Raw genomic sequence first — 27,355 nt, 5'->3', positions numbered from 1 at the left:
TTTTTTACCTCCTCTTTAACAGGGAGAGCCCAGGCTTTAGTTGGTGGCATTCTTTGTCATTTAAAGATTAATTTATAACATAGCTGGGAGAAATCCAGTGGTGGTACATAGTAATACAGAATTAACCACACTGGTCACAACAAGAAGGGTATTACAAATGAATCCTTGTGTGTGAAGAAATGTTGGTGATTAAAAAATATGCTTCTGTTTTAAATTCAATGTTAAAAGAAATTATAAAACATAAATACTGTCAAAGTGAGGCTACTGAGTTATATCATTTTACTGTGATCTTTGTGAATTTAAGATGCTTTCTTTTCAATATTGACATGTGCTAGTTATGAATGGAAGGTGACTCACATGAATTTTTCCAATTGAGGTGAAATTAAAAACATCATTTTCATAGTAGTGGTGCTTTTCTGTATATATCATTTTCATTATTTTTAGTGGCTACCTCAAATAATATCAAGTGATTTCTTGGATGCATTGGACATATACCTGTAGGATTTGAATATTATAATTTTTATTGTGGTATAGATCACTAAAGCATCAAAAGCTTTGCTTTTTACCAATATTTATTGGATAAAAAATGTATCAAGTTGTTGAATGGACAGGTAACCTGAATATAATTGTGTATATTCTGCACAGTTGAGTTAATTAGATGCTAAAATCCATCCTGCATGTTGCTTGCTAAGAATAGTGATCCTGGTCTAAGCTGTGTCTCACAAAAGTTAAGGGGGCCTTTATCTTGAAATAAGGGCACCCTCAGGATAATATTCTCTTGGAGAGGGTGCCATTTTCTAATTTGCACAAAGACACTATATAGGTTTTATTGAAGTCCTGTCCTGGCAGTGGGAGCTGAAGGAACTTTATCTGAAGATGAACGCCATTGAAGAGTAGAATACTATTTCCAGAGTTGAGGTTTCCTTGACCTTCTGCTTTTGAGTGTGATATGCTCATCACCCAATTTAGCATATTTTTGTTATTGCAAAGATTTTAATATAAAACATCTCTATAATTTATAGCTTCATGGTAGTCCTGACAATCTGTAACAGTCAGACTGAGCACCTGTTTTGTTAACCTATATTATGAGTTAGGGTTTTCTTACTTAGTAGAAAGAGTAAGAAAGGAAATTTACTGAATATATAAAGTGATGGAGAGCTCAATGTGTTCATCACCAAGGTATATGCAGATACCTTCAAAGAGATTATTATATCATTTATCTCACTGACATGAAGCTGTAGTTTTTCTCATTACTACTACTAAGATAATGTTCTAAATACTGTGTTGAATTTTTATTTCTGAATTACTAAAATTGGTTGTCTGTGTGGTTTCTTAATAGACATTTAGTGGTATATAGGTAATAACATTGGGAGGAAAAAGCTATAGATTGAAAAAAAATAGCATAGGTCAGAAACTCAATATTGAAGAAACCATATTACATAGGCAAAGGAGAGAATTCTGCAAATGAGCCTCAAGTGGGTAAGAAGACAGCAGTCACACTTTATAAGTTTGTGTATCAGGAGGAAAGAGCCTTTGAGGGTGCACATGGATAAGAGTATTAGATGAAATTGAGAGTTTGCTTAAGATGGCAGTGATGAGTTGGGGAAGGTCATTAGGTCGGCCTTGTTTTGGTGAGCTAAACAAATGAAAGGAAGTGTTGACAGAACAGAAAACCATTGTAACTGGTAGAAGTAACAAATAAAAGAATCAATGGGAATTCAAGTTGAGGAGATTCCCTAAAAGCTGAATGTACAAATAAGCATGTACTGATACTGCTGAAAAAGAACTACTCGAGAGAGAGAAGTTAAAGATCCAAGCAATTAAAAAAGACAACTGATGCAGGGCTGTTCCTAGGAAGATGAGAAGGCCTGGTATCTAGTACAAGAGAAGGGGTAAGGGAGAGCTCAGCCATTGCGGCTGGGGGGAAGGAAGACAAGTGAATGCCGAGGCAAGCCCTTCGGACATGTGATAGGAGACTGTAGTGTTGTCCTTAAGATGTCATCCCTTTGCTCTTTGAAGTTGATAATGGAACTTCGGAGAGAAACTAGCAGATAGGCTGAGAAGGAGGGAGGTTTGATCAAGACAATTAAGAAGCCAGGAGCCAAGGATAACGGAGTGAGAAGACAAGGGAAACGGGGAATCCTGGGCCTGCCGATTTTGTCTTTAAATTAGGAACAGGTACATTTAGGAAAGTCAGGTTTCCCCATCAGCCCCATGGATCATGTGTGCAGTGCTTTAGGGCTGTGATCAGAAGTTTTTGTTGTTGGTTTTTAAAATTTAAAAATCTATATTTTTTCAATTATAGTTTATATTTAATATTATTTTGTATTAGTTTCAAGTGTGCAGCATAGTGTTTTGACAACCATAATGTTTTACAAAGTGTTCCCCCTGCTATATTTCCAGTAACTACCCAGCACCATACGTAGTTATTACCTTATTATTGACTGTATGTCCTGTGATGTGCTTTATATCCCCAAGTCTGTTTTGTAACTACCAATCTGTACCTCTGAATCCCTTCATCTTTTTCGACCAGTCCCCTCCAACCCCTCCTCTCTGGCAGCCATCAGTCTGTTTTCTGTATGTATGAGTCTGTTTCTGTTTTATCTGTTCATTTATTCTGTTCATTAGATTCCACATACAAGTGAAATAATATTGTACTTGTCTTTCTCTGACTGACTTAGCATAATACCCTCTAGGTCCATCCTTGCAGTTGCAAATGGTAAGATTTCATTCCTTTTTATGGCTAAGAAATATTTCGTTGTATTCATATACTATAGCTTTTTTATCCTCTGGTCTATTGATGGGCATTCAGATGGATGCTGTGTCTTTCACTTCCAGATAAATACCCTTGTAGCTTCAGTTTCTTCCTAGAGCTTTCGCTCCACCTCCTGTCTTAACTGAAGTTTGTATCTTCACCCCAAAATTAGTTCCCTTGTATTTCTCTTTAATAGGGGCTGTTGATGAACACACTTGAATGTTACTTTTCAAATTTGCTTTCTGTCTCTTTTTTTTTAACTTTTTTTTTATAATTCTTATTCTGTGGAAGTAAGTTATATTCTCTTTACAACAAATTTGTAATCTTGATAATATGTAGGTATAAATGACTGTAAGAGGGTTTGTTACAGTGATAAACATTTATGGTATGTTTGAACATGTGTATTACTTAAGTCCTTTCATTTAAACAGTCTGATACAGAAATGTAAGCTTCAAAAATTAAATCTGGTCTTTTACTGATTACTCACTAAATTAATTTTGAAAAATAGATTTAAACAACACATAATTTTTAAAAATCTGTCATTGAAAAATAATAAGCCAACTATAATAACAAAATTCATGAGGAACTGGAGGTGCATGTGACAGTGATCAGATAAAACTCAATATAAGTAGTTACATACTGTGATATTGTGATTTATAATAAAAATATATTTCATCTTCGTTCTCATTTCTGGCATAGAACTTCTAAAGCCCTTTGAATTTCTAAAGATGAGAGTAATGAAGATGTCTTTTGTTATGTTAATTAGGTGGCTTTTGGAAGTACCTAACTATGGGGGCTGTTTATCAGAGGGAACGACTATGTGATTAGAGAAATAGATTTTTGTTTTACTTCCCTGACTGGGAATGGGACAGGTCCTGGAGGTTGACACAGTTGCCAGTGGCCATTGGTTTAATCAATCCTTTTAATGAATTTAATGAAGCCTCCATAAAAATCTCAGAAGGGACAGGTGACTGAGGTTGGTGATATGTAGAGATTTGGGTAGGGCGGTATGCCTGGACAGGACATGGAAGGTCCATGCCCTTTACCCTTGTATCTCTTCTATCTGGCTGTTCCTGAGTTACATGGTTGTATAATAAACAGGTGACCTAGTAAGTAAAATGTTTCTCTGAATTCTGTGAGCCACTATAGCAAATTAATGGAACCCAACAAGGGGTCATAGAAACGTCTGATTTATAGCTAGTTGGTCAGAAGTATAGGTCACTACCTGGACTTGCAACTAGTGTCAGAATTTATTTGCAAAGGAAGGGGTTATTGGAACCTCACGTGGATAGTTGGTACATTAGAAGCATAGGTTACAGCCTAGGCTTTTGATTGACATCTGAAGTAGTTGGAGGGGGCAGGGTGTAGCCTTGTAGGACTGAGCCCTCAACCTATGGAATCTGATGCTGTCTCTGGGTAGATAGTTTCAGAATTGAGTTAAATTTTTGGAGGCTCTGCTGGTGTTAGAGAATTGCTTGGTTGTGTGGGGATGTTGACCACCATCCCCCCCCTACACATATATACTAGAAATTGGTGATCAGAATCATTAGATAATAAGCTGTTCCATGTAAATCACATAGTATGGTACCATCTACACTAGATGCTATAAAAGCAAAAACTTGGAAATTTAAAATGTGCATCAGAAGTCATCTATAACTGGTGGTGCCGTGAACAGAGTGTCGACTTAAGACACTGAGGATCGAGGTTCAAAACCCCAAGGCCATTGACTTTAGCACAGGCTCATCAGGCTTGAGTGTGGGGTCACCAGTTTGAGCACGGGATCATAGACATGACCCCATGATTGCTGGCTTAAGCCCAAGGTCAGTGGCTTGAGCAAGGGGTCACTGGCTTGTCTGGCCCCCCCACCCTGGTCAAGTCACATATGAGAAAGCAATCAATGAAAAACTAGAGTGCCACAACTAACAGTTGATGTTTCTGATCTCTCTCCCTTCTTGTCTCTGCCTCTCTCTCTTGCGCTTAAAAAAAACTTATTTATTCTTTTTCTCCTGAGTGCATATAATTAAGCAGAAAATACTGATACCTTTCTTTATCTATCTGTCATTTTTAAAAAACTGTAAAAGAGTAAAAAAATTTACTCTTCAAATTTTTGTTTTGCCATTTAGGTCCAATAAGAGATATTTTTCTCTTTTTTTCAATTTTAGGTTCTGGTACTATCCCGAATTTCACCACATCCCAAAAATAAATTGCCCTCTGTACATATGCAGAAGTCACCAAGGGTCAATCCTTGCCTCGCATCCAGTAATATATATTCTAAATCTGAGAGAATTCTGCTAAGTTGGATGAACACGAATTATGAGAATACCCGGCATATTATATGGCAAAACTGTCAACATGGTAAGAATTTTTCTTTAAATATCATATGTTGTAATATGACAGTGTAGAAGTAAGTTATAGTGTAGAAGGAGTCATGGAATTGGACACAAAATTCATAGATTTCAGACTTGACTACAAAATTTATGTTCTGCTCTGCAAAAAGAGTATTCCTTACCATCTTCACAATTAGTTTTCTTATATGTAAAATAGAAATAATAAAAGATGCTTTTCCAATTTATTTTGAAGAGTAACTGATAAAAATTATGGTATAGGTTTTCCAGAAATGAAAGATAACCTTAATATTTTCTGCTTTTTAAAGTACTAAATTTAGGTGATACTGATTAAACCTTGTATGTAATTAGTTGAGATCAAATGAAAATCATCCAGACAGCATCTCACGTTTTGTTGTGATACTTGTGTTGGAATTCACTAAGTGAAACAATGCTTCATGAATTCGTGGGGAGTAGGTCATGTTTGGAAAATACAAGGAAGGGCAAAAGTAGGTTTACAATTGTGAGTATGCGAAATGTAAGTTTCTCCTTGTATTTTTATGTATTATTAATTGTTGTATTATTTTTCTTATAAACAACTATCAACCTACTTTTGTCCCACTCAGTATACTGAGAAAAGATTTCCTTCATAGACAGAACTGCTCCAGTATTCAGGCAAGCACTCCCTGGTTCTGCCTTTTAAGAGGAATGAGGCTCTATAAGTTTCTACCACAAAAGCATTAAACTCTTTTAACAAGATCCAAATTTCTAGTATAACAGTGCATTTTTTAATTCATCATTAGCATTAATTATCATGAGGAGGACAGTATTCATGGTGGTTGTTTCTTTGACTTCAGTTCAGCTCACTCTTCCAGGTATATACAGTTCTGCTGTGTTCACAATGGATTGTGTTTTAACCTATAATAATTTAGTTTATTATTTATACTGAACCCTTGGAGTTTAATCTAAACTTTAGAAGCAAGAGAAGATTAAGAGTATGATTTAACATAAGACTTTGAATTATAGTTACTCTTAAAGCCATTAGTGAAGCAAACAGTGACATCAAGCTTCAACGAGATATATTGATGCGTTGGTATTAGAGAACAGTTAAATATAAAATATAGGAGATTCTATATTTATAAATTCTGTATAAATATAGAATATCTTTTTTTTTTTTTTCATTTTTGTGTTTTTCTGAAGCTGGAAACGGGGAGAGACAGTCAGACAGACTCCCGCATGCGCCCGACCGGGATCCACCCGGCACGCCCACCAGGGGCGACGCTCTGCTGCAACCAGAGCCACTCTAGCACCTGGGGCAGAGGCCAAGGAGCCATCCCCAGCGCCCCGGCCATCTTTGCTCCAATGGAGCCTTGGCTGCAGGAGGTGAAGAGAGAGACAGAGAGGAAGGGGGGTGGAGAAGCAAATGGGCGCTTCTCCTATGTGCCCTGGCCGGGAATCGAACCTGGGTACCCCACACGCCAGGCCAACGCTCTACCACTGACCCAACCGGCCAGGGCCATAGAATATCTTATTACCTTCTAATTGAGGTGCTGACAATCAAACAGTTTGACTTGAAACTGTAATTTAATAAGATTCATATCTTTCAAAATGTATTTGACCCATTAAAAAGTATAAAAAACAGGAGGCACTCATCTACTGATGGGCACTTGGGCTGCTTCCAAATCTTGGCTATTGTAAATAACACTGCAGTGAACATAGGGGTGCATATGTTCTTTCGAATTAGTGTTTTGGGTTTCTTCAGATATATTCCCAAAAGTAGGATCAATGGGTCATAAAACAGCTCTGTTTTTAATTTTTTGAAGAGTCTCTATACTGTTTTCCATAATGGCGGCACCAGTTTACAATCCCACCAACAATATAGGAAGGGTTCCTTTTGTCCACTCCTCAGCCATTGTTGACGTTTAATGATAGCCATTCTGACAGCTGTGAGATGTTATCACTTTGTAGCTTTGATTTGCATTTTCATGATGACTAATGCCATTGAGCATCTTTTCATTTGTTTGTTGGATGAAATATCTTATTCAGGTCCTCTGCCCATTTTTAAATTGGATTGTTTTTCTTTTAATGTTGAGTTGTATGAGTTTTTTATATGTTTCAGATATTCTTCTATTATTGGATATATCATTTGTGAATATTTTCTTATAATTAGTAGGTTTTCCATTTGGTTATTTTTTCCTTGCCCAAGTAGACATATTGAAGAAGATACTGCTATAACTGATGTCAAAGAGTTTACTGTATTTTCGTCTAGGAAGTTTATGGTTTCAGGTATTATATTTAATTTATTTTTGGCTTATTCTTGTTCATGGTATAAGGAAGTTGTCTAGTTTGATTTTTTTGAATATATCTGTCCAATTTTCCCAGCACCCCTCATTGAAGAATCTGTCATTTCTCCACTTTGTTCTTGCCTCTTTTGTGGTATATTAATTGACCACACAAACAAGGGTTTATTTCTGGACTTTATTCTGTTCCCTTGATTTATATGTCTGTTTCTATGCCAGTACCAGGATGTTTGTTTATTGTAGCCTTGTTGTATACTTTAATATCAGGCATCATGATACCTGTTCCTTTGTTCTTTCTTCTCAAGATTCTTTTGGCTTTTTGGAGTCTTTCTTATCCATGAGCAAAGTATATCCCTTTATTTATTTGTATCCTCTTCAATTTCTTCATTGTTTTATACTTTTCAAACTATAGGTCTTTCACCTTCTTGATTAAGTTTATTCCTAGGTATTTTTTTATACAGTTGTAAATACGATTTTCTTAATTTTTTATTTGATTGTTCATTATTAACATATAGAAATGCAACAGATTTCTGTGTATGAATTTTTTATCCAAAAACTTTACTCAATTTACTTACTCTAATAGATTTTTTTTTTGGTAGAGTCTTTAGGGTTTTCTAAATATATATAGCAGGGTTCCCTAAACGACGGCCTGCGGGCCATATGTGGCCCCCTGAGGCCATTTATCCAGCCCCTGCCGCACTTCCAGAAGGGGCACCTCTTTCATTGGTGGTCAGTGAGAGGAGCACAGGATGCATCCACATCCTGTGCTCCTGGAGTACTCTGTGGCAGCGCTGCAAAGCACAGCGTCGCTCACGTACAATACTACTTCCGTTTTGTTTTGTTTTTTTACTTTAAAATAAAATATGTGCAGTGTGTATAGGGATTTGTTCATAGTTGGTTTTTTTTTATAGTCCAGCCCTCCAACGGTCTTAGGGACAGTGAACTGGCCCCCTATGTAAAAAGTTTGGGGACCTCTGATATATAGTATCATGTAATCTATGAATAGTGACATTTTTACTTCTTTCTGATTTGGATGCCTTTTATTTCTTTTGTTTATATAATTGCTATGGCTAGGACTTTCAATACTTTGTTGAATAAAAGTGGTAAAAGTGGGCATCCTTCTCTTCTTGTTCCTGATCTCTGGAGGAAAAGCTGAAGGCTTTTCACTGTTGAGTATGTTATTAGCCCTTTGCTGTTTTTTAAACCACTGAGACCCATGACTTTGCAAATCCTTTGTATTTTCTATTCTTTCTGCTTTGAACATTATTTTCCTCTACATCTTTGTGATTCCCTTTCCCACTTCACTCAAGTCCCTGCTTAATTATCACCTTATTTGAGAAGCTTTCCCAAGAACCTCTCTAAAATAGCATATCCTTTAGTCCTTCATGTTCTTGATTTATTTTTCTCAATAATACTTTACAAAAATAATATATATAGTCTGTCTTTTTTTTTTTTTTTTTGTATTTTTCTGAAGTTGGAAACGGGGAGGCAGTCAGACAGACTCCCGCATGCGCCCGACCGGGATACACCCGGCATGCCCACCAGGGGGCGATGCTCTGCCCATCTGGGGCGTTGCTCTGTTGCAACCAGAGCCATTCTAGCGCCTGAGGCAGAGGCCATGGAGCCATCCTCAGCGCCCGGGCCAACTTTGCTCTAATGGAGCCTTGGCTGCGGGAGGGGAAGAGAGAGACAAAGAGGAAGGAGAGGGGGAGGGGTGGAGAAGCAGATGGGTGCTTCTTCTGTGTGCCCTGGCTGGGAATTGAACCCGGGACTCCTGCACACCAGGCCAATGCTCTACCACTGAGCCAACTGGCCAGGGCCTATAGTCTGTCTCTGGGTGTAGTACAGAGCGCATTCCTAGCAGCTGTGGCTGATGCAATGCTGTGAGAATACTCCAGCTCCCAGAACCCTCCTGGGCATAACCAGGAAGGGAGCTCGCCTGCTTAAGGAAGTGATTCAGTGCCAACCACGCAACTCCCTGATCTTTTCAGCCATTGGCTATGAAGAATATGCTGTAACACCCTATTGGCTGAACCCATGTATATAAGCTAGCTTACTTCCTGAATAAAGTGGTTCTGCATCACTGAACCTGGTCCCTGGAGTTGGATCTTTGCATCTCCATCGTCCTCACCCCTGGCAGGACTTGTCTACAACTGGCGCCCAACGTGGGGCTCGAACCCACGACCCTGAGATTAAGAGTCTCATGTTCTACCTACTGAGCTAGGTCTCCTCCAGTAGAATGTGAACTTCTTAATAGGAACAGTCTTGTCTGTTTTGTGGTTCATTGCTATATTCTCAGAGTCTAAAATAGTACCTGAAAAATAATAGATACCAAATACTGTTTGAGTAAATAAATGAATAAATGAGTGAATAATGAAACATAGGTTTTATATATTTTTCTACCTTATTTTCTATAATTGAATATATATATATATTCAATTATGTGTGTGTGTGTGTGTATATATCATATATACATATATACATATATTAGCTTATTAACCTAGTAACTGTGAAGGTACATGAGGAGATTGAGGAGAGGCCCTGTAAATAAAATATTTCACTTAGGTTAACTAGGACTGAGAAGATGTCATACTCAATGCCCCAGATTTTTACCTCTCAACATTGACACTCAGCTTACCCCCACTTCATTGGTAAGGTCTTGACAATACGGACAACTTGGTGCAGTGTTGTTGTGATGGTTAGATGGATAGGATTGGACCTCAAACCATTTAATTGAGAAACTCTGAGGGTGAGGCCCAGCAATCTTTATTTTATGTGATTCTGATGCACACTAACATATGAAAGAGATAATAGTATCACAAAAAGGGGTTTCATTGCTACTTTTAAATTGTTCACAGAATAAGATTTGCTCACCAATTATATTTCCAAAAAAAAAAATCCCCTTTTAAACACTATTATTTAGAAGTAATATTGGCTGAGAATTTCCCCTAATTAATGTCAGACATCAAACTATAGGTCCAGGAAACTAATAGAATAACAAATAGGAAAAATGTCAAAAAAACAGAAAACACAATTTTATGCCTAGGTATATTATATTCACAGTGCAGAAAAATCTAAGATTAAAAAAACTTTTTATTAAAAAGCTGTGGGAAAGTAAAAAACATCCACCTTACTTATAGAGGAGCAAATCTAATAATTATGGACAACTTGTCAGAAAATATGCAAACAGGAAGAGAGTGGAATGAAACATTTAATGTGTTGAGAAGGAAAACAAAAACACCCTAGAATTCTGTACCCTGTGAAAGGAGACAACATTGCAGAGAATAGATAGGGACCTTGCTTACACAGTCTCTAGATAAACTCATCAGTGGGCAGCATGCACTGTCATCCTTATGGACTGCCTGTTTGATCACCCTGACGGGGCAACAAATGAAGAAATTTTAGTTGTTTATGGATTTCTCAGAAACTCTTGAGAGTTTAAGAGTTAAGTCAGCATGACAGGTTGTTTCCATATTACATATGTGCTGATGTCTTTTTATCGGTAACTTCACTTCAGTTAGGATAGGGCTGATACATTTCTCTCATTAGAATTCCTTTGCAATGTGGAACCAGGAAGGATGTGACAAGTGAGGGAGCCTTGCTCTTGATAGAGGAAAACATGTTGGAGAGTATCGAGTAGTAAAGCCGGAATCAGTTGGCTCAGAGGCCCAGCCATCCAATACTTTGAATTGAGGACAATGTTTTAGAACTTGACTCTGTTGCCGTTGGAGAGGCATGGGAGATGGCTGAACTGGGGTTTGTTCTGATAAAAGGGGTGTTTGGTCTGTCAACAGCCAGATGGTTAAAGTGCAGTGAGGCCACATGATTTCAGTCAGCACAACTGGATTTAGCCCTCAGAGGAGACTGAGATGTCTTAACGCTGGGGTTTCTGTGAATTTTCCCAAGAATATGTGGTGCCAGGCAGTCAAAGTTTGATCAAATTACGTTTTCTAAGTATAGATAGTTGCTAGGAGCCACTATTAAAGAAAAGAAAATGATACTCATCCTTTGTTTGAAAAAACATAACATGTGGGAATTTTTTCTAAATGTAAAAGTCAAAAAGCAATTTTCTTATAAGTGGACAGCTGTCTCATGTAAATAGGGGACCTTTTTAGTGCTTGCCAGGAGATACATTTGCTTTTATAAACTTAGCCGTCTGTTTGCAGTAGCTCTTTTATTGTATGTGCTTAAATCCTTCTATCATTAACAGCATAGTTAATGTTTTTTCACTAGTGAACCGTTTTTTCATACCTTAGTGACAGTATCTTCTTTAGTAGATCACGTCTGTGATAAAATGGCCCATTATGTCATTTCTTTGCATCCTTTGCTTCAAATGTGACATTTCATTGCTAATGGAAATTGTGTCATCCTGTAATCACCTGGTAATTTTGAGAGCAGCAACAGACCATTTTGTAATGTAAATTTAATTTCTGACAAGACTAGTACTTTTATGTGACTACACTTTTAACAAAATCCCCAAATTGGAACATTTTGAACTGTCTGTTCAAAGGAACACTGTTCTACAAATAATGTCTTTAAACTTGTGCTAATTTTAGCATTTTTCATGAAGTAGTAATTGTAATTCTTACAAATGAAAAATACTGTTTTTTTAAAAAAATCTACTTTTGGCCCTGGCCGGTTGGCTCAGTGGTAGAGCGTCAGCCTGACATGCAGGAGTCCAGGGTTTGATTCCCGGCCAGGGCACACAGGAGAAGCACCCATCTGCTTCTCCACCCCTCCCCCTCTCCTTCCTCTCTGTCTGTCTCTTCCCTTCCCGCAGCCAAGGCTCCATTGGAGCAAAGATGGCCCGGGCGCTGAGGATGGCTCTGTGGCCTCTGCCTCAGGCACTAGAATGACTCTGGTTGCAACAGAGCAATGCCCCAGAGGGGCAGAGCATCGCCCCCTGGTGGGCATGCCGGGTGGATCCTGGTCGGGCACATGTGAGAGTCTGACTGCCTCCCTGTTTCCAATTTCAGAAAAATACAAAAAAAAAATCTATTTTCTTTTATGGAGCTGAGCTGAGTTATAAGTATGTTTGGAAAAATTTATCTTTTATTTTGTGTACCGTTTAAAGGTGCCCCCGATTTTACTTATTACATGAGTTTGTTCAAGTAAACAATGGTCAGTATGCCTTTGAGTGATGGTATTGGCCTTTAATTTGGTATCTATTCTTAAAACTAATGTGGTGTTGAGTTCTTAAATTTGTATGCATTATTTATTTCAAATGTATCTAGTTTTCAACTTCATTAAACCAAAAAAGGGTCATTATTTACAAAGGATTTTATATTTCTCCCAGAAGTTCCAAATTAGCCCTTTAATGTTTCACATTGCATACTTATATATCCAGTGTTGCAGGATTGAGATGTACATAGACAATAGAAATGCTATAATCTGACATTTTAGTATTATATCAATGTTTTTTTTGGGGTAGGCGGTTGTCAGTCAATATGTAGAAGTCATGATTAGAGTGAAGCTCAGCACTAAATTGTGAGAAATGCCAAGCAGTCAGACTAATGTGATCACAGAAAGGTAAAGCATTTCCCGTGGGTTAGCAGTGTGGTTTAGTAAATCAGGGTGAGCCGAGGCAGGTGCCACGCGTGCTGGAAAATGGAGGATGTAGACATTCTCCCACAGCCAGATCACATTTTGTCTCTTTTTCTTATTTATACCTACTCGGTGTCAGTGCCTTCCAGCTGCAGATCTGTAGATGACCAAATTCCTTTCAGTGTTCATTGCAGAGAGACAGACTACTCATTATGGAGAATCACGGGCTGTCTCACAGTAAAAGATATTATGAAAGACTTTTTGGGCACTTGGGCCCAGGAATGGGAAAGAAAAAGGGTGGCCAGGAAGCCAAGTCAAGATCAGGTATCCAGATGGATGAGTTGACTGCAAGAATGTCATCACTCCCTCCACTTCCTGCTGAAAAACAAAAACAAACAAAAAAACAAATAAATAGGATTTTATCTCCCTTCTAACCACTTTATTTCCTACTCTGACATGGAAACTTCCACAAGCCATTTTCAAAAAGCCCTTGTTTTCAACCAAGCCTGCTTTGTCCTTAGCTTATAAAAGCAGCCAAGCAGAACTGTTACCAGTGAAGCCACGAAACCTCGATTCTTGTCTTGCTTGTGAGAAAGAAATCAAGAGACAAAGTATAGCAAGCAAAACAAGGGTTTATTGGCCATGAAGGAATGCACTCAGGAATGCCTGAGCGGGCAACTCAGTCACAAGAATGAGTACCCCGATTAGTTAGAGAACTTATGTATTTATGGGCTTTATCTTCTCATTTATCTCTATTAATTATATTGCTATGTGCCTGATACCATATCAGGGAGCTGGAGACCACCAGTCTGGTGTATGCAAAGTGGTGAGGTCTGTTCTAGCTTAAAGATTTACCTAGCTCCTGAATACTAGGAATGGATGGGAGCAATTCATCCCTCTTCCCTTTCCTTTGCCTGTCCTGGCTTATGTCTAACTAGTTATATAACCTAACAGAACCAGTTTCTGAGCCAGTTCAGAGGACCTTCTTTTCCTCTGTGCTGCCTCCCTTGTGCACAGGCATATATGTATTAAAATCTGTCTGGAAATTTCTCTGGGGTTTCCCCAATTTCTATCTTGAGGAACTCAAAAACCCCTGGTAATAGTTATAGGATTTGTGCATTGTCTAGGTAAATTTTTGGAAAGGTTCAAATATAGAGATTTACCTTGATTGCATGCTGTTAGGGACAATGATAATTTTAGGATTAAGTAATTTAATAAATCTTACTGGGAGGAAAGAGAACTATAGTGAGGCCAATTCATTAATTTGTAAAGAAACAGTAGTCATATTAGTCAGCAGAGGGGCATGCTTAGTATTTTGTGGTTTACATAAGAACTTGTTTTTGTCTGTATTTAGACAAGATTAAGAAATGCTCTTGTTTTGTCTCACTTCATCACAGTGGCAGAGTGACCTCGTATGATATCAGTATACTATGAGACTGTTTTTGTCCAATAACAGAATAGCATGACCAAGCTGTGATGTGCCCCTACCAGTACCAAAGCTCAGCTGATAACCCCGGGCAGGGTCACAGATGTCAGGGGCTGTTTTTCCTATTTTCACTTGCTGAAGAGAAAACCACAGACCCCAAATGCCATCACATCTGCTAAAAGCCTGTGAGACCAAACCTATAGTTAATACCTGATCTACTTGCAGTTTCAACCTTTCCCAGAAACTTAATCTTAAGCAACCTGTCTGGCATTTTCTGTTCAACACCAATGATGTAATTTGTCAAATGGTCCTCTCCATCCCTAAAGAGAGAAGGGCTTGTTTGTATGATAAACATACTTCTGGTTCTCTTCCCCCCAAGAGTACCTCCTGATCCCCAAATAATCCTCCTTTCTTTTGTTAGTAGCTCCCTGTCACCATTCTTCCGTTTTGTACAAGCCCTCTGAGTGCCCTTCTGGTTGCTAGATGGGATACTGCCTGATTCATGAATCACTACATAAAGCCAATTGGGTCTTCGAATTTACTCAGTTAAATTTTTTTAACACACCAGAATTACCAAATAGAATATATTAAGAATTATGCTTATAACTTCATGTGAAATGAAGCATTAAGGTCTGTAAGAAGTGATAAATTATTGTGTTAATTACTACTAATATTTTGTGATACTGTTAATTATAATCAGAAATATGTTTGGCCTTCTAGTTTCTAGCACACCTTCTCAAACACTTGAGGTTACCTAAGTGGTGAGATAGATAAAGGTGTCCTGTGTTACTTTTGCGGATGACTTCTGGAAAGTCCTTTGGTCACCTAATGATGGGGGCTGGTTGCCAGGAGAACCAACAAAGTGATTGAAGATTGAAGGGTTGGAATTTCAGTCCCCCTTCCTGACCTGGGATGGGACAGGGCCTGGAGAGTGCATTGAGCACTGGTGTCTAAGGATTTAATTAATCGTGCCCATGTAATGAAGCCTCCAGAAAAACTCAATAGGGTGGGGTTTAGAGAGCTTCTGGGTTGGTCCACATGTGGAGATGTGGGGAGAGAGGCCTGCTCTGAGAGCATGGAAGCTCTGTGCCCTTCTCACAGACCTTGCCCTGTGAATCTCTTCCATCTCATGTCATTATGTATCCTTTATTATATCCTTTTATATCCTGATAATACACTGGTAAACGTGTTTCCCTGAGTTCTATAATTCTCTCTAGCTAATTAGTCAAATCTGAACAGGGGTGGTTTATGGCAATCTCTGATTTTTAGCAGTTTGGTCACAAGTAAAGATTTAACAGCCTGGATTTGCAGTTGGCATCTGATGTGCAAGGAGGGGTTCCTTGGAACCTCCAATCTACAGCTGTTCCGTCAGAAGAACAGGTATTAACCTGGGCTTGAGATTGGTCTCTAAATTGGAGGGTGATCTTGTAGGCCTGAGCCTTGTACCTGTGGAATCTGATGCTGTTTTCGGGTAAAATGTGCCTGAATGGAGTTGATGTAGAATGCCCAGCTGGTGTCCAGAGCACTGTTTGGTGGGGTGGGAGGCTAAACTGAACCCCCTCCTCCACATCTGAATTGAACTTGCAGTCATTTTATATTTGTAAAGAGATGAAAGCATATATTTTTAACAGCGTTGTTTCCCAGCATTTACTAAGCTTAGATAATCAACATTATAATCTGTCTTCTAGTAGTTCACAGCTTAACTCTTTTTCCCACTGTGGCAGTGGAAAAGGTAAACATGTAACTAGCATTGGCCTGTCTGACTTAATGTTGAGTCAATATGGACTGACTCGGTATTGATTGGGGTGTTAAGAAACATGATATCAGTGTCAAGTTCCTTACAGTTGTAAAAGGGTTGATAAATTAAAACACAGAACAGAGAGAAAACTTTTATTTTTCTTTTCGGGGAGAGTGGAATTGTTGGTATTGAATTTGTTGACTTTGGTGAGTATTCGTAAATTTATTATGTATAGTCTAGAATTTGTTTTTCTTTAACTGAATGATAGACATTTGTGTTCTTTTCATTTTGTGGCTATTATGAGTAAAGCCTCTGTGAACATTTATATTCAAGTGTTTTATAGGCAGATGTTTCCATTTCTGTGAGGTAAAGCCCTAGGAGTGGCATTGCTGAGTTGTAGATAAGTGTATTTTTAATGGTTTATTGAAATATAATTTCAGTATTACAAAATCACCAATTTAAAATGTATTACTTAACAGTTTCAATATGTTGATAATCACAATCCAATTTTAGAACATTTTCATCATCCCCAAATGTATACAGGGCATACCTATTAGAAGGCACTTCTCACTCCCCCAGCAGCAGGGAAACATGCATCAACACTGTGTCACTATTCTGAATATAAATGGTATCATATAATATCTTTGAGACTTTTTTTCCCACTTATTCAAAGTTCATACATTAACAAATAATACTCCATTAAATGGCTGTGTGACATTTTGTTTACCCATTTATCATTTGATGGATAGTTGTTTCTGCTTTTTGGCTATAATAAAAAATGCTGCTATGAACATTTATTTAAAAATTTTTTGTGGACGTACATTTTCATTTTGCCTGAGTATTACATAAGAGTAGAATATCTAGGTTATATGATAACTGAATGTTTACTACTTTGAGACATTTCCAGATAGTTTTCTGAAATAGCTATACAGTTTTACTTTCCCACTATCCATGTTTGAACGTTTCAGTTTCTACACATCCTCACCAACACTGTGATTGTCTGTCTTTTTAACTATAGTCATCAGTTATATGTGAAGTATTTCAGCTGGGTGTGAATTGCATTTCCTTAGTGACTAATGATGCACATTTAGTATTTTTAGCTTAAAATGTTTTTTCTTTAGCCTTTTCTTTTGATTATAATATAAAATAATACAAGATTACCCCTGTCTACCATCATGTTTTTCTAAATTTAGATACTTCAATTCACTTGCTAGCTTTCTAGGGTTGACATTATAAAATTAAAAAAATATAGAGAGTAAAAGGATAAATATATTAGAAATAAAATATTAAATATTAAATAATATTTACTACTAAAATATTTTAAAGAATCACTACATTTATAATTGCATCTAACATAACAGGGAACTCAAGACAATAAAAGTACATAATAGCATTTATTTATTTATTGGTCTCATTTATGGGAAACAACAAACCATCTATCTAGTCTCCTTGTTTGGTAAAGTTGAACAAGAAAGTAGGTGTAACACATATCATGTAGGATTAAGAGGTTGCTAATAAAAACAAAAGTCATCATGACATTTGAACAGTGTATGTACCATGGAATTTACCAGACCAAGAATAATAGGACCTTTGTTCTGGTCTTCTTGGCTGCCATAAATTAAACCACCATGACTTTAGACAACTCATATAATTTCTCTGGACTTCGTTTTCTCATCTGTACAATGAGCATATTGGATTAATATAGAAACAGGAGAAAATGTCATGTCTACAATCATAGACTCAGGATTCAAAAAAATTGCCTTTGTCACTTACCTCTTATACAAATCTGGAGCCATTGTGTGCCTTGGAGTCCTCATCTATATATAGTAAATAAGTAGTTTCATCCACATAGGTTTGTTGAGAAGATTAAATGAGTTAAAACATGTAAAGCACTGAGCACAGTGCCGTACTCAGGTTTAGCAGTTATTTATTTACTTATTTATTTTGCTGTTATTAATATACGTGCAAGTAGTAGAAGCTCATTTATGTTGATTAAACAGAAAATGAGTTCATTAAAATGATATTGGTTCACAGAAACTTTTGATTTGGAGAACCAGATTTAAGGGTAATCTCTTAGGAATAAACCCTAAACCTCTACTACAAATCTGGAATGATATAAAAGTGTATCCACCATCACAGAATGCTCAAAATTAAAGTTTGCACCATTCCAACTTCCTCACCAGAACTCAGTTTTCTTTTATTATAACTATGATTGCCCAAGCTGTAAGGGAAGCAAAAAAGCATGCATCTGGCCTTTTAAAATCCTATAGGAGCCTTTTTGTGCCACCTTGAAGCCTGTGGAAGCCTGTTGGGGCCAGGACTTCTGTAACGACAAACATGCCTGGAAGGCTGTGTGGTCCAGGGCCATTTTTGCCAGTTATAAGTGGTATCTCTGGAACCAGAGGGGAGCACATAGCTTTTCATAAAATTAAAGGTGTTTAAGCTCTAGATGAAACTGAATTCTCTCTATGCAAGAGATGTGCTTATGTGTACAAGGCAAAGAACAACACAGTGACTCCTGGTGGCAAAGAGAACAAAACCAGAGTCATCTGGGCAAAGGTCACTTGTGCTCGTGGAAACAGTGGATGGTTCACGTTAAATCCTCAAGCAACCTTCCTGCTAAGGCCTTTGGACACAGAATCCATGTAGTGCTGTACCCTCAAGGGTTTAAACTTACTGGAAAGTAAACAAATAAAATGGATTTGTTTTAAAGAATTCTGTAAGATAAGGCTTTTTTGCCCAGATTTTTCAGATGTATAAAAACTTCACGTGCCAGGTAGCCAAAATGAACTCAGTCTGTTTGACGTTTATGTTATGATGTATTACTTGGAAATCATTTGTCAGAGTTTGTGTGGTTTTATTTAAGATCAAGGAGATGCTATAGATAATCTCTTAAAGGCTATGGTTCCCTTATGAGACTTAAAATAGTTGTGACAGAAGGAACATCTAAATACTGTTGAGATATAGACAGTTCCTGGGTAGTCTCAGTATCCAATATTTAAGTTAGAGCCATTAGATTTATAGTTAGAATTAGGTCTTTAATTTTTAATTTATGTAATTGGAGATTTTCACTATTCATGTGACTAGAGAAAGGGAATGGTTTCCAAGTCTTCAATTGGGAAAATAACAATCCCCAGAGTTGAATGAACATTCTCTCATGGAAAATAATCCTATATTCTTTCTCTCTGAACTATTCATATATTTGTGTTGCTGCAAGGTATGCATTCCATAAGAAGGACATCAGCCAGGAGAAAGAGCAGTTTATCTATTTTAAACTCAATGATAAAAAATAGTGCCTAAAATACCAGCAATCCAGCTCCTAACTCTCCATTCTGGGTAATGAACAGATATTCTGACCCCATGACAAATGCCCATTGCCTGTCTGAAACTGGCCTGGATCTCTACCAGAGATGCACTCCAAGCCTGGTGGGTGATTCATTAAGCCAATCTCTTCCCAGTGCATGAACTGCGTGGCATCTCTGAACCAGTCAGAACCTTTGTGATCCCCAAAAAACTATTTTTGGGAAATTTATTTCAAGGGTTTATACTGCAGCGGTTCTCAACCTGTGGGTCGCGACCCCAGCGGGGTCACCTAAAGCCATGAGAAAATACATAATACATATCAGGTATTTACATTCCGAATCATAACTGTAGCAAAATTAGAGTTATGAAGTAGCCACCAAAATTATTTTTTGGTTTGGGGTCACCGCAACATGAGGAACTGTATTGCGGGGTCACGGCATTAGAAAGGTTGAGAACCATTGGTTTATAGAAACCACACAGAAAGACAATTAATAAGCTTTCCTGCCCAATCATTTTGGCTCGTAAGCAGATGAATTTTACTATACACATGGTTTGCACAAAATAGTTTGTTGACATTTTTAGCAATTATAGCAAGAAATTAAATTGGAAAAATTTAATATGCTCATTGCCTATTTATTTTCAAACTATCAGACAAAACTTGTCAAATCAGAAATTCTGGAATAGCTACTTTGCTCTCTAATAGAATTTAGTATGATGAATATGGCATTTCAGAATTTATATTGAATATTAGACCCTGGCTGGATAGCTTGATTGGTTAGAGCATCATCCCAAAGTGCAGAGGTTGCTGGTTCCATCCCCAGTCAGGGCACAGACAGGAACAGATCGATGTTTCTGCTTTCTCTGTTTCTCTCTTTCTCTCTCTTCCTCTCTTGCTAACATCAATAAATTTTAAAAAAGTAATTTAATGAGAATTAGTTTATTCAGTAAATGATGCTAAGTCAATTAACTGACATTTTTAAAATTAAGGTACTATTGGCCCTGGCCTGTTGGCTCAATGGTAGAGCGTCGGCCTGGCGTGCAGGAGTCCCGGGTTTGATTCCCGGCCAGGGCACACAGGAGAAGCGCCCATCTGCTTCTCCACCCCTCCCCCTCTCCTTCCTCTCTGTCTCTCTCTTCCCCTCCTGCAGCCAAGGCTCCATTGGAGCAAAGTTTGCCCAGGCACTGAGGATGGCTCTGTGGCTTCTGCCTCAGGTGCTAGAGTGGCTCTGGTCACAATAGAGCGATGCCCCCAATGGACAGAGCATCGCCCCCTAGTGGGCGTGCTGGGTGGATCCCGGTGGGACGCATGCAGGAGTCTGTCTGACTGCCTCCCTGTTTCTGGCTTCGGGAAAAAAAAATTAAAATTAAGGTACTGTATACCAGTGTTTTTCAGCAGCTGGTCTGGAGACCTGTTCCAGTCTGCCTGAAATTTCGGCCAGTTCATGGAAGAGTTAACTACCTTGTTGTTGTATTAAGATTGTAGGCCCAATGATCTCAGTCAAATTTGTTTATACTCAGGGTGATTTCTGCTTTAGCAGTCCCCAAAATATTTCTTCTATTTTTACCGGTCCCCAAGTATAAAAAGGTTGAAAACCACTGCTCTGTACCATATAACAAAAATGAATTCTAAATGTATGAAAAGTAATTAAGTATAAAACAAAGACTAGAAAATAACTTAGAAAAAGAATAAGATAAATTTTATCTGAGTTTGGTATAATAAGTACTTTTTTAAAATTCTAGCAAGAATAGAAGTCACTAAAAAATTATTTTTGACAAATATTTATTAAGCACTAATTTATATGCCCAGCACTATTCTAGGGATTAGAGATGTAGCAGAAATCAAAAGAGCCCAAATCCCTCTGTCATATCGGTTACATTCTAACAGAAAGAAGGAACTTTGCCTCAGGGACCTTAGAAATGAGCCTAGTCTCTAACCATTATGCGGTTCACCTGAAACTAATACAAAATAATATTGAATGTAAACTATAATGGAAAAATAAAATTTTAAAAATGACATGAGCCTAGCCTGACCAGGCCGTGGTGTAGTGGATAGAGTGGTGGACTGGGACGCGGAGGACCCAGGTTCGAGACCCCGAGGTCGCCAGCTTAAGGATGGACTCATTTGGTTTGAGCAAAGCTCACCAGCTTGGACCCAAGGTCGCTGGTTCGAGCAAGGGGTTACTTGGTCTGGTGAAGGCCCGCGGTCAAGGCACATATGAGAAAGCAATCAATGAACAACTGAGGTGTCGCAACGAAAAACTGATGATTGATGCTTCTTATCTCTCTGTTCCTGTCTGTCTGTCCCTATCTATCCCTCTCTCTGACTCTCTCTCTGTCTCTGTAAAAAAAAAAAAAAATGACATGAGCCTAGTCTTTTGAGATGGTGGTGACAATGTATATATATATATTTTTTTATCATTCAACAACATCTTTACAAGTTGATTAATTAAGTCACCATTTTCTCTGTGGTTGGAACCCTTAGTTGCTCACTGAATTGAAAATATAGTTTAAGAAATAGAATCATGAATATTGTGTATATATGCATAATATACATTATATATATACACATATAATTTAACATTTTTACCTTAAAATATAGAGCAAGTATATGAGTAAATATACATTCGTTCACCACGCATTTTGTCAGCATTTCCACTTCAGTGATTTCCCATTCAGTTCTCTCCTGTTCCTAGCTCTATTATCAGGACAAATCTTCACCATTTCTAATGGCCTGAGAAGTATCAGTGCTTATGATGTCATTGTAAACAGGAAATTAAGGAATGAGGCAGACAGCCAACCATCATACTCCATGATGCCCAGAGCTATTGTATAGACATCTCATTTTTGGAAAGTTCTTTTTAATGTATTACTAACATTTCATAGTTTTGGTTGTATGTAGCATTATAGTGACCTTTAGGCTATCCCAGACTTTTGGCATCCCATATGAATTTTTCTAATATCTTGATTTTTAAAAAAATGCTGTGAAAACTTAACAAATCTTATTCAATTCTTTGAAAGGAGGGAAACTCAAGACTATTTCTGAAGAACTAGGAAGGAATTTTCCACTTTGTGGAAGGAAAGCATGTGTAGAATAGGACTAAAGGAAGAATAGATGCAGTTACCATCTCTTCAGTATAGTAGATTACAGTTCCCATTAGACATTCACCAAAACAATGATTAATAACAATAATAGCCAACGCAAGTGGTATGTCAGTTAAAGGACTAAGGATTTTACATATATTTGTTTATTTAATACTCAAAACAAGCAACGTGATCAGGTAACTTCTAATATGAACAGAAAACCTAAAGCAGAGAGGTTTATTTTCCTAGGAAAGGGTATGGCTGGAATTTAAATTCAAGCAGTTTGACTCAAAGGCTCATGTTAAGTACTATTATGAGATGCTGTTTCATTGAAACATTAATTCTTCTTTAAGTTAGATTTGTGCAATTTTTGTGAATTATTTTCTGATACTCAGAGAGACATCTTATTTGCTTTTCATCCACCATGGTGGTTTTTCAAATATGGATGCCCACTAGAACCATCTAGAGAATTAAGAAACTGAGCCTGACCAGTTCGTGGCACAGTGGATACAGCATCAGACTGGAATGCAGAGGACCCAGGTTTGAAACCCCAAGATCGCCGACTTGAGCACAGATTCATTTGGCTTGAGCACAGGCTCACCAGCTTGAGCATGGGGTAACTGGCTTGACCATGGGATCATTGAGGTGACCCCATGGTCACTAGCTTGAGCCCAATGTCGCTGGCATGAGCAAAGGGTCACTCGGTCTGCTGTAGCCCCCCTCCCCCATCAAGGCACATATGAGAAAGCAGTCAATGAACAACTAAGGTGCTGCAATAAAGAATTGATGCTTCTCGCTTGACCAGGAGGTGGCGCAGTGGATAGAGCATCAGACTGGGATGCAGAGGACCCAGGTTCAAGACCCCGAGGTCTCCAGCTTGAGCTCAGGCTCATCTGGTTTGAGCAAAAAGCCTACTAGCTTGAACCCAAGGTCCCTGGCTCCAGCGAGGGGTTACTCAGTCTGCTGAAGGCCCACGGTCAAGGCACATATGAGAAAGCAATCAATGAACAACTAAGGTGTTGCAACATGCAATGAAAAACTAATGATTGATGCTTCTCATCTCTCTCCATTCCTGTCTGTCTGTCCCTGTCTATCCCTCTCTCTGACTCACTCTCTGTCTCTGTAAAAAATAAAAAAAACCCAAACAAACAAGAATTGATGCTTCTCATCTCTCTTCCTTCCTGTCTGTCCCTCTCTCTGTCTCTCTGCCTCTGTCAAAAAACAAAAAAAAAAAAAACCAAAAAGTAAAATAATAAACAAACAATGACTGATGCCCCACTTGAGACCAGTTGAAAAACGATGTCTGGGGAGTTGTCTGTACATGTGCAGCTTTTAAAAGTTCTTTAGGGGGTTCTGATGCACAAAGAGAAAGGTTAAAATTCTAATGTATGCAAATATAGAAACAGAGAATAAGATTAAATAGTGGAGAGATAACATATGAGATAAATGTCTACCCTACAAAAAAAAATATATTTCCTAAAACATGTCTCAAATTTAAAAGAAGAAATTTATGAAATAACATTATATGTTCTGAGGTTTTCATGGTTTTGTTTTGTTGCTACCTGTTTTGATTTTATCATAGCATTGATCGTCACTGGTATGACAGGTGACATGATTATTACTCTTATTTTCTCTCAGTGACATCATCTTGTTAGGTTTATTATACCTCCCTTGTCAGTACTTATAATACCCTTATTTTGTAGGTGTTCAACAGTGTGCCATTTTACCTGGATTCTCCATTTTAAATTATTTTTGACTTAGTTATTAGATAGCTGGATTTCATAATTTTTTGTTTAATTGTTATTTCAAGGGACTCTAATCTCTCAGTTCTCTTTTTAAATATCTTCATTTTATTTATTTGTGAATGGCATCATGATTGAGAATCAAACTTGGGTGCATCACACTTTATTTTTCTCTGAACTCTGTAGACAATACCCCACCATGTTGTACCTGGAAAAAAGCTTTGAAAAACATGGATTGGCCTGATAACTCCTCCCCTGTAAGTTAGTTGCTTGGTTTAGCTTTAGACGTTTTTATAATCTCAAAATGGGTGAGGTGTTCTAGAGTGTGAAACCTGGTCTAAAACATTTCCTTGGTAAATTTGGTATTTGAAATACTTTTTGTACTCTGAAGCCTAAGGTATTGGTTGAAATTGAGACATGGAGACATGAAGAGGCTTTTTCTAAGTTTGAATTAACATAGACAATCATGTATTATACCTGATCGTTTTGTACTTAATCCTAAAAACAGTACATTAAATATTACATCATTGATATCGATGTTCACTATAGGATTATTTTGTACATTATGTTCTCTTTTTTTAATGTAAGCTCCTTTGATCTAGGCTACTCTTTCTTCTGTGCTTCTCTAAGGTTTCGCTACCCACAGTGTGCCATGTGAATCAGAAATACCTTCAGTCGGAAGCTTGTTGAAATGCATTGGTTCCTCTCAGGGAGGTTGAAGCCCGGGAAGGGCTCTTTTTTTTAAACTTCTATTATTTTTAATTTTTTTATTTTAATTTATTGTGTTAACATGGATTCAAGTGTCCCTCTCAATATAACACCCTCACCCCCACCCCCTTGTCCCCCATTACACTCTCTTTGTCCCCCTCCCAGTAACTCCCTCCTTCCTTCCCGCTGGGATTTGCTGTCCTGTTATCTGTATCTATGTGTTACGTATATATAACTTCACTAATCCCTTCACCTTCTCTGATCCCATCCCCTCATCCCTCTTCCCTGACAGCTGTCTCTCTGCTTCCTGTGACCCTGCCTCTAATTTTTATTTTTTGCTGTTATAACAGAAAAAGCAATGCCAACAGTAAATTTTCAGTGTTTTAAAGCTCTCCTAGGAAGCTGAGCCTGTAGGCCAACAAAATGGCCCAGAAAGTCCAGTGAGGAGGCGGTACTTATAGGAAGAAATGTGATGATATGAATTGTATGCTATGGTAAAAGACTACTAGACACTGATGAGAAGAGTTGAATTAGGCTGTTTGGTGAATTGGTATAGGTGAAGTGCACACGAGAGTGTGAAGTCCCTGAGGGTCACAGTTATGGAGGGATCTGTGTCCTCTTACAGGTTTTGACTCAACAAACCTTACTAGTTGCTCACAGAAATGACTGCAGTGAGTCTGGAGAATATGTGCCCTATGATACAGACCTGGGGGAGGGGCAAGCAATTTGTGCAGACTCCTATATTCCCTATAGAACAAACGCTTTCATCTGTGAGAAGGGCCTGACCTGTGCAGTGGATAAAGCGTCGACCCAGAATGCCAGTGTCACCAGTTTGAAACCTTGGGCTTGCCTGGTCAGGGCACATACGGGAGTTGATGCTTCCTGCTCCTCCCTCCCCTTATCTCTCACTTTTCTCTCTCTTTCTCTAGCTATTTCTCTCTCTCTCCTCTCTAAAATGAATAAAGTCTTTAAAAATTAATCTGTGGGGAGGACAACACATACTGTCATCCTTGGGACCATTGTTAAAACTCATTACAGCTGCAAAAAGGAACTTACACACATGCACACGTACACCTCCACCACCTCTTGGAAAGAGGATGGGATTCAACATGGCAGTTCAGTAAAAAATTCCAACCAATCCACAGAAAAGCTCCTAGAACTAGTAGTATATGAGTTTACCAAGGTGGTAGGACATACTAGTACGCATACAAAAGTAAATTCTATTTCTACATAATGGCAGTAAACAATTGGGATTTTAAAAATGCTTAAGAACATGCCTAACAGAATGTGTGCAGGATATATGCACTGAACATTATAAGATACTGATGAAAGGCATCAAAGAGAACTAACTAAATAAGAAATAGAGCATGCACATGCAGTTGAAGACTGTTGTTAAGATGTCAAAATGCTAGAACTCCAATGAAAGTCCCACTACACTTTGTTTTATTTATTTTTTGGTAAATATCAATATGTTGACTCTAAAATGCATATGGTAATCTGGGGGGAGTGGTGAAACTTTTCTGCGTGGAATTGTGGCAATAAATCCATGACGATGTATACTAAAAATCCTAGAAGCTACACCCCAAAGAGTGAATGAATATGAGTACATATATTATTTTTTAATCAACCAAGACATGGAAGTAATCCAGGATGGAATGCAAACTGTTATCAGTGAATGTGACAAATGATAAATGTTACTGCATTACATATGTTTGACAACCTCATTGAATGTAATGGAGAAAAAAGCAGCTGACTACTGACTTAATTATCTTTTGAAAACAGTATCATGACTGCATACTGTAGAACTAAAGACAACAAAACCCTGTATTTACGTATTACTTTCTTGCAGGGTTATGGGTTTACAATTGTTTTCTTTTTTTCTTTTTTTTTGTGACAGAGACAAAGAGAGAGGAACAGATAGGGACAGACAGACAGGAAGGAGAGAGATGAGAAACATCAGGTCTTCGTTGCAACACCTTAGTTGTTCATTGATTGCCTTCTCATATGTGCCTTGACTGGGGGGTCTATAGCAGAGCGAGTGAACCCTTGCTCAAGCCAGTGACCTTGGGCTCAAGCCAGTGACCTTTGGGCTTAAGCCAGCGGCCATGTGATCATGTCTGTGATCATGATCCCATGCTCAAGCCAGCGACCCTGTGCTCAAGCTGGTGAGACTTGGTCAAGCCTGATAAGCCCATGCTCAAGCTGGTGACCTCGGGGTTTTGAACCTGAGTCTTCCGTGTCCTAGTCTGATGCTCTACCCACTGCACCACAACCTGGTCAGGTGGGTTTATAATTCTTAAAGTACTTTATATGTATACTAGTGTTGAACAAATAAGTAAATATGTTGTTGAAAATGAGAGCCAGGTTTTTAACTATTGAAGAAAGAAGTAAGAAATAGGGAAATGTAGACAGTCATAAATGGATCTTGTGGTGC

General features: G+C 38.0%; 1 protein-coding gene across 1 annotated transcript in view; it reads left to right on the top strand.

Moving 5' to 3' along the window:
• CFAP47 (cilia and flagella associated protein 47) overlaps positions 1-27,355 on the top strand; it is a 374,219-nt gene that overhangs the window by 174,706 nt on the left and 172,158 nt on the right. The window contains exon 33 of the mRNA XM_066250539.1: positions 4,918-5,110. Within this exon, the coding sequence (XP_066106636.1) occupies positions 4,918-5,110 (193 nt within the window). The remainder of the gene's footprint in view (positions 1-4,917; positions 5,111-27,355) is intronic.

This window comes from Saccopteryx bilineata, chromosome X (genome assembly GCF_036850765.1).
Source record: "Saccopteryx bilineata isolate mSacBil1 chromosome X, mSacBil1_pri_phased_curated, whole genome shotgun sequence".
Lineage (NCBI taxonomy): Eukaryota > Metazoa > Chordata > Mammalia > Chiroptera > Emballonuridae > Saccopteryx > Saccopteryx bilineata.
This window is presented reverse-complemented; position numbering and strand designations above follow the sequence as displayed.